This window comes from Micropterus salmoides, unplaced genomic scaffold (genome assembly GCF_014851395.1).
Source record: "Micropterus salmoides isolate LMB-PRFRI ecotype aquatic unplaced genomic scaffold, ASM1485139v1 Ms_hic_scaffold_2, whole genome shotgun sequence".
In the NCBI taxonomy this organism is placed as follows: Eukaryota; Metazoa; Chordata; class Actinopteri; order Centrarchiformes; family Centrarchidae; genus Micropterus; species Micropterus salmoides.
The window spans coordinates 3,737,882-3,745,717 of record NW_024041150.1 but is presented as its reverse complement, the minus strand read 5'-3'; the positions used below and the strand labels follow the sequence as shown (position 1 = coordinate 3,745,717).

The 7,836-nt window shown below is 41.1% G+C and overlaps 1 protein-coding gene across 2 annotated transcripts; it reads left to right on the top strand.

Moving 5' to 3' along the window:
• Positions 1–594: 594 nt before the first annotated feature.
• Positions 595–7,836, top strand: LOC119911318 (G-protein coupled receptor 4-like). Of its 2 annotated transcripts, none has more exons than XM_038730164.1 (4): positions 595–711; positions 950–1,114; positions 6,138–6,265; positions 6,375–7,836. In XM_038730164.1, the coding sequence occupies exons 2-4, from the start codon at positions 965–967 to the stop codon at positions 6,874–6,876; spliced, it is 780 nt and encodes a 259-aa protein (XP_038586092.1). In that variant the 5' UTR covers positions 595–711; positions 950–964; the 3' UTR covers positions 6,877–7,836. The 2 variants fall into 2 exon arrangements, with proteins under 2 accessions (XP_038586092.1, XP_038586091.1); XM_038730163.1 differs by having other exon boundaries at positions 6,075–6,265.

The window sequence follows — 7,836 nt, the reverse complement described above, 5'->3', positions numbered from 1 at the left end:
TAAATATGACACGGAAAATAAATAAGAAAAAGTATCTCAGCTTATTTGTAAGAATATGATTCAGTGTTTGATACATACTCAACTCATGGCCGAGTGGAGTGGATATTGCTGAAGTTCAGAGAAAACACGTTGGAAACCATTCAAGTACAGCTTCCATATCAAGCCTACAGGGAGTCTTTGATGCTCAAAGCAGCTCCTCTACAGTATTAGCTGAGGTGAAGGCAGACAGTCATGTCAGAACTAGAACAGAATAATGCAGCCACAAGCACTTAAACAGAATGTTTTTTAAAATTATATTAACCTTTATTTATTTAACCATATTATCTCACTGATATTTGAAATCTCTATTTCAAGAGAGACCTGACCAAAGCAGCAGCAGAGCAGAGTTACAGATACGAACAACAGACAACAACAACCAAAGGACATTCAACGCCTCCTAAGATACACAAATAAACAATAGAAGTTAAAGACCACTTAACACATAATGATTATCATGAGATTATTTCAAAACTCTGGCCCGCAGGAAGGACCTAAAGCATATTTGTGCCAGACTACTTTTTTCTTACTTCCTTTAGAAGAGGAGGTGCAGATTAACAGGAAACTGCATGTTATCGCTTACCATATTTTCTATAGACTGTTAAAAAGCGGAAGACAACACATCCGATGTTGGTGTAGGGAACTTATTCAGGTGGGATTACGCAGCCTTCAAAGGTACATTATGTGACTTATTAAATTTTTTTTACTTTTGTAGAGATGATGATGATATTTATATGAATATATAAAACTGAAAAGACGGCAGTGTTTTATTTGATATGACTGTGTGTAAACTATGGGTGAACTGTATTTGTGTGAACTTGCACCTCACAGCTTTAGTGATGGCACTGAACTGAATGTTAGGTAGATATTAAAAACCTGCTCCCTTTTAATAACCTGATCTCTCGAACGACAGGTTTCACTCTGAAGAATGGAAGATTTCTACGCTAACAGCACCTCACAGAACAAAAGCTATAATTACAGCAACTTCATCGTCGATACCCAGTATGTGGTGACATGCATGATCATTGCTCTCGGTCTTCCTTCGACCCTCATGGCCATCTATGCACTTTTTTATATGGTATGTAAATTCTGATTATGATTTATTTATTTACTGTTATGTGTCTGTTAAGAATGATGATAATCTTAATTAATTATTAATACATTAGGATGCAACTTGTTTATCGTTAAAAAAAAGGTGAGGTGATGTAATAATAAACAAGTCACAACAATCAGGAGGGAGCGAGAGTGAGTTTCAGACCTGGGCACTGACAGTAAACACATCAAAGACTAATATAATGATCTTTCAGAAACAATCCAGAAATCAGTTCAATACACAATTTTTATTTAGACACCACTAAATTAAAACATACAAAACACTTCACATACTTTAGCTTCAACATTACATACACATGAACCCTCAACGTGGCTGTGAAAGATCTGAGGGCGAAAGCAAGGAGAGCTTTCTATGCAATTTGAAGAAAAATTAAAATCTACATTTCCATTAAAATCTCTCTAAAACTCAGACACAGGCCGAGGTCTGATCAGCATCGGTTGGGTTGCCTGGATGAGGGTGTCTGTTGCAAGACCCGAAATACAATGACTCCAGGATACAACACTGATGAGTGTTTGCATTAAGAGATGTGTGATAAACAGGAGGAATAAAACAGATTTTCAGCCCGTGTTCATCAGCAGGGAATGTGTGTAGAGGGTCTCTGACATTCTCACACGTGTGACGAGTTAGAAGTGAGAACAGCTTGAAAGTGCAGCCAGTAATCTTCTGGGCCAACCTGCTCTCTCAGCTCCCTGGCAGATTACTTACAATCCCCCCTGTCTCAAAAAAGCTCAGAACATACTAAAAGATTTATCACACGCCGGACACTCTCTGTTTGAACTGCTGACAGATGTTTCAGGACAATAAAAGGACCAGTGTGTAATATTTATCTATCTATTGATTGAAATGCAATATAATATCCATAACTATGTTTTCAGTGGTGTAAAAAAACAGCGCAGTTCTCAAACACGGAGGGCTGGCTGGGTTGCTTTAATTGACAAAGTATAATGCAGAAATTCACCTCTTGATCTTTCATCGTTCGATAAAGCCCCATGGGGCCACAACCAAATTCAAACTGCGTAAAAACCACAGAAATATGTTGTCAAAATACAATTGCCACTACTCCGGCTAAATCCGTCCATTTTCACAATCTTTCCTGAGTATACAACCAGGCCAGCCATATATACAGTGGGTACGGAAAGTATTCAGACCCCTTTAAATTTTTCACTCTTTGTTTCATTGCAGCCATTTTCCAAAAATCAAAAGAGTTCATTTTATTTCTCAGTAATGTACACTCAGCACCCCATCTTGACAGAAAAAAACAGAAATGTAGAAATTTTTGCAAATTTATTAAAAAAGAAAAACTGAAATATCACATGGTCATAACTATTCAGACCCTTTGCTCAGTATTTAGTAGAAGCACCCTTTTGATCTAATACAGCCATGAGTCGTTTTGGGAAAGATGCAACAAGTTTTTCACATCTGGATTTGGGTATCCTCTGCCATTCCTCCTTGCAGATCCTCTCCAGTTCTGTCAGGTTGGATGGTAAACGTTGGTGGACAGCCATTTTCAGGTCTCTCCAGAGATGCTCAATTGGGTTTAAGTCAGGGCTCTGGCCGGGCCATTCAAGAACAGCCACGGAGTTGTTGTGAAGCCACTCCTTCGTTATTTTAGCGGTGTGCTTAGGGTCATTGTCTTGTTGGAAGGTAAACCTTCGGCCCAGTCTGAGGTCCAGAGCACTCTGGAAAAGGTTTTCGTCCAGGATATCCCTGTACTTGGCCGCATTCATCTTTCCCTCGATTGCAACCAGTCGTCCTGTCCCTGCAGCTGAAAAACACCCCCACAGCATGATGCTGCCACCACCATGCTTCACTGTTGAGACTGTATTGGACAGGTGATGAGCAGTGCCTGGTTTTCTCCACACATACCGCTTAGAATTAAGGCCAAAAAAGTTCTATCTTGGTCTCATCAGACCAGAGGATCTTATTTATCACCATCTTGGAGTCCTTCAGGTGTTTTTTAGCAAACTCCATGCAGGCTTTCATGTGTCTTGCACTGAGGAGAGGCTTCCGTCGGGCCACTCTGCCATAAAGCCCCGACTGGTGGATTGCTGCAGTGATGGTTGACTTACTACAACTTTCTCCCATCTCCCGACTGCATCTCTGGAGCTCAGCCACAGTGACCTTTGGGTTCTTCTCTACCTCTCTCACCAAGGCTCTTCTCCCCCGATAGCTCAGTTTGGCCGGACGGCCAGCTCTAGGAAGGGTTCTGGTCGTCCTAAACGTCTTCCATTTGAGGATTATGGAGGCCGCTGTGCTCTTAGGAACCTTAAGTGCAGCAGAAATTTTTTTGTAACCTTGGCCAGATCTGTGCCTTGCCACAATTCTGTCTCTGAGCTCTTCAGGCAGTTCCTTTGACCTCATGATACTCATTTGCTCTGACATGCACTGTGAGCTGTAAGGTCTTATATAGACAGGTGTGTGGCTTTCCTAATCAAGTCCAATCAGTATAATCAAACACAGCTGGACTCAAATGAAGGTGTAGAACCATCTCAAGGATGATCAGAAGAAATAGACAGCACCTGAGTTAAATATGAGTGTCACGGCAAAGGGTCTGAATACTTATGACCATGTGATATTTCAGTTTTTCTTTTTAATAAATTTGCAAAAATTTCTACATTTCTGTTTTTTTCTGTCAAGATGGGGTGCTGAGTGTACATTACTGAGAAATAAAATGAACTTTTTTGATTTTTGGAAAATGGCTGCAATGAAACAAAGAGTGAAAAATTTAAAGGGGTCTGAATACTTTCCGTACCCACTGTATGTATATATAATTATAACTACTATCATTATATCTCTAAAGTGATCATTCATAGTCTAACATCCCTCTCCGTGAGTAACATCTATATGTTAACATCAGATTTGCTGGGAATGTATTGAAGTAATAACACATTATATGAATAAAACACACTCTTATTAAAATTCGACAAATTTAATAACAATCTGGATAAAGTTCTTAAAAGAATTCCAGTGCAGAGAGAGGAACAAAGAAATAAACGCATAATATAAACGCAGCAGTTTGGCAGAATGGGCCACATGAAGTCTGGATTCTGCAGACAGAGAGAAACAAACATGAGCACATCCAGCTCTCAAAGGTTGTTCACCAGTCAGGAGCTGTGGAACAACAGGGCTAAAATTAACGCTACTATGTGGCTGTGTTTTAAAGTTTTAATGACCGGGTCTGTTTGTTTTAGAGAGGAGACGACCTCGGAGGTAATTCGGCTAGAACCCTGCCAGGGAAGTGGAGCGGCCCCAGAACAACTCTCATCAGCTGTTAGCTGTAAACACTAGCAGGACTAAAGTTACGGTACGGCTGTGTTAAAACTATAGCACAACGTCACTGCGCTGTAATAACGTTATGTTTTATTAAATGTCACATTATTAACAAAATAGATAATGTCAGTCCATTGACTGTTACCTGACAACTGGCTTGCCTCATTCTCCGGCGCTGGCAGTAAGTCAGAAGACTCTGAGGAGGACCCATGTGATCCATCCTGCTCCACAGCAGCCGAGCTGTCACGTGACAAATGAACGACTCAAACCCAGAGACCCACAGTTGAGCGTCATGAACTATCAATTCAGTTTCCTGTAATGACAGAGCTCATGCAGCTACTGTGTGTTTAACGAGTGAACATAAGAGTCCAAGACTTTTCACGGATGCGTGAAAATGAACAAATTACTCTTTCAGACTACTCGTTCCTCTTGAGTCATATACAAGATTAGTACAAATGAACGGAACATTCTTTGAAAAACGCAACACTCGTAAATATAATTTCTCAACATATCTACCTAAAGAAACCTTATTTCTTGACTGGCTACTCTCTGCTGTCCCAGAAGAAACACCTTTTGGCCTATGTCAGCCACTGTAGCTGTCCTATGCTCTTTGAAATGGTAGGGGGCAGTGGTGGACTGGACAGTTGGTTGCAATTCGCAATCTCACCGCTAGATGCCACTAAGTCTTACAAACTGAACCTTTAAAACGCAAACAAATAGATAACAGTACTAAACACTGCTTGAATAATGCAATATTAAGGAATGAATTGTGAAGTGGACTGTCGTGTGTGTGTGTGTGAGATGTGTCTTTACTTTCCTTTTTATATATTTTTATAGCTAATTTAAGGGGATTTTTTAAATTTATATACCTGTTTGCACTTTACTGATGTTGCACTGATTAGATTGCATCCAGTTTTGTGTTACATGTACAATGACAATGAAGATTGTATTCTATTCTATTCTATTAAGATGGGACAAAACAATCATAAAATCACACCAAGCTCTGTAAGAACATCCTGCAGGTGAAGAGAAAAACACCAGAACTCGGCCGATACCCCCTCTTACTAAAAATACATAAAAGATCAATTACATTTAACAATCACTTAAGTCAAGTAATCCCCAGACATACCATCACATAGCTGTACCTTCAGCCAGAAACGCCAACTCAAGCAGACCAAACCAAATTATCAACAAGAAAAAATAATAAAAATGTCCTAAACTAAGAAATAAGTTTGCTTCATACAGACTGCGTGAACACAGACCGGTCATGAAAAAGGGTCCCCACAGATAGAGCTGGCTACCAGAGGGGAGGGACTCTGCTCCCAACTTCTCATCTTATGTTCTAAATTCAAAACTTTACGAGAAAACCATTTGAAAATTTAAAAATTGTGTGAATCCAATTGACAACATAATGAACCTCTGTTAACATGCCCCCCCCACGTCACCTGATATGGAGAGGGCCGAGGAAAGGACCGGCAGCTTGTGAGTGCCAGTGCGCAAAAAATAAGGTGCCAGCCCACTTCAAGCACTGTTTCTAACAGTCAAAGGAGAGTTAATGGCTCTGACTGCAGCATAAGATGACAGATTTTGGAGGAGGTGGACTTCACAACATTTTTACAACAGCTTGTTTGCTTTTGCCAATGTTTTCCTGCAGGTGAGAAGTGATCATGTTGCTCCGATCTACCTCATCAACCTTTTCATTTCTGACCTGCTTCAGCTCTGCTACATGATCGTTGAGGTGGCAGAACGTTGGGATTCGAAGATATATGAAATCTTTTATGTATTTGTCTATCACTTCGGCATGATGGCCAGTGTTGGGTTCATGGTCTGCATCTCCCTGGAAAGGTATCTATCTGTCTATCCAGTATGTGTGGAGCTCCTTCTGTGTCTGAACATTATATTAGTTTATAACTCTGAAGCTCCTCAAAGACTTTGTGTCCATCTTGTATTACAGGTATTTGGTCATCGTCCACCCGCTGTGGTACCGCTACAGACGAACCATCAAGACCTCTGTGGAGGTCTGTGTCGTGGTCTGGGTCCTTCCTCTTATCTGTGTTATCCCTTACTATTTCTGGGATAAGTATGTGGTCACAGACATAATCTTGGCTGTCTTCCTTCTACTTCCCTTTCCACTGTTAATCTTCTTCTTAGTTGGGACCCTCAGAGCCCTGTCTGCTTCCATTGCGCTGCCCTCCAAAGAAAAACGACGAATAGTTGGAATTTTGGTTCTGGTGCTGCTTATTTACATGGTGCTGTTCCTGCCCAACATCATTTGGTTTCTAGGATCACGCTTTAACGAAACACTCAACACCCTGTCATTTACGTTTGCTAAACTGAGTCCTCTTGCAGACTTAGTCCTGTATGTCTTCATGAGGAAAGGAGCCATTGACAAGTTTTTGGCCTCTGTGTGTTGTTGCAGAATGGACAGCAATGAAATCAGCATTTCATCAGTATGAATGATGACAACATTTCCACAGTCAGCTTCATGTAGGCAGAGAAAGAGGGAGAGAGAGAAAGGGGGGGAGAAGAAATGTAGGTGAATAGAAAGTGTAGATAGAGACTAGACAGATATAGGACCTTGATCTTTTTTGGTCACTCATGAAGATTTTAATGTAGTTGTTTACTTTTTTCGTTGTAACAAATGTTTCTCTTCCCAAAAATGTATTTATTAAAAAGTATTGTTATATTTTGTACAAATAGAAAACACAAATGAATTTAATTTGTTAACTTAGGTTTGGGAGCGGGTCCACGCCTCAACCACACCTCCAATCACCTGTCAAGGCTACATATACAGCTCCGCTCAGCCTGCCCCGCTTGTTTCGGATCGCTCGACACAAGACAGACAACGATCCACACTCAACAGCACACGCTTAACAGTACACTTGTTTCAGATCGCTCGACCCACCATTCCTTTCCCTTCATCCATTCATCCCTATACACATCCACTCATCCTCCTTTCCCTCTATCCCCCATCCCTGCTCCTCTCATCCCTTCATCCCTCATCCCATCATCCCCCATCCCCGCATTCCCTCATCCCTTCATCCCCTCTTGCGTCCCCCACTCATCCCTTCCTATTTAATCAGGGCACAGCTCTCTCATGTCTCATCTAGGTACCGTCTGGGGGGTCTTGAAATCTCAGGCAAAAACACTTCAGAGACGAAACCCCCACACTGAGTCTCTCTGCCTGGTCTTCTGTCCACCATCTCAGACCAGCCTATCAGACGACATCCTTCTTCCACCATCACCCTTGCCTTCTATCTGCACTAATCCGTCCACCATAATCCCTGCATTCCATATTTGCATGTTTCTCTAAATCACCATTGTTGTGGTGTGGTCCTTGCTAGTGAACTACATATTGTTTGTTTATCTTTATTTAAAACTAGTTTGGCCAACACTGGTGTTTTACCGGTAGGCAT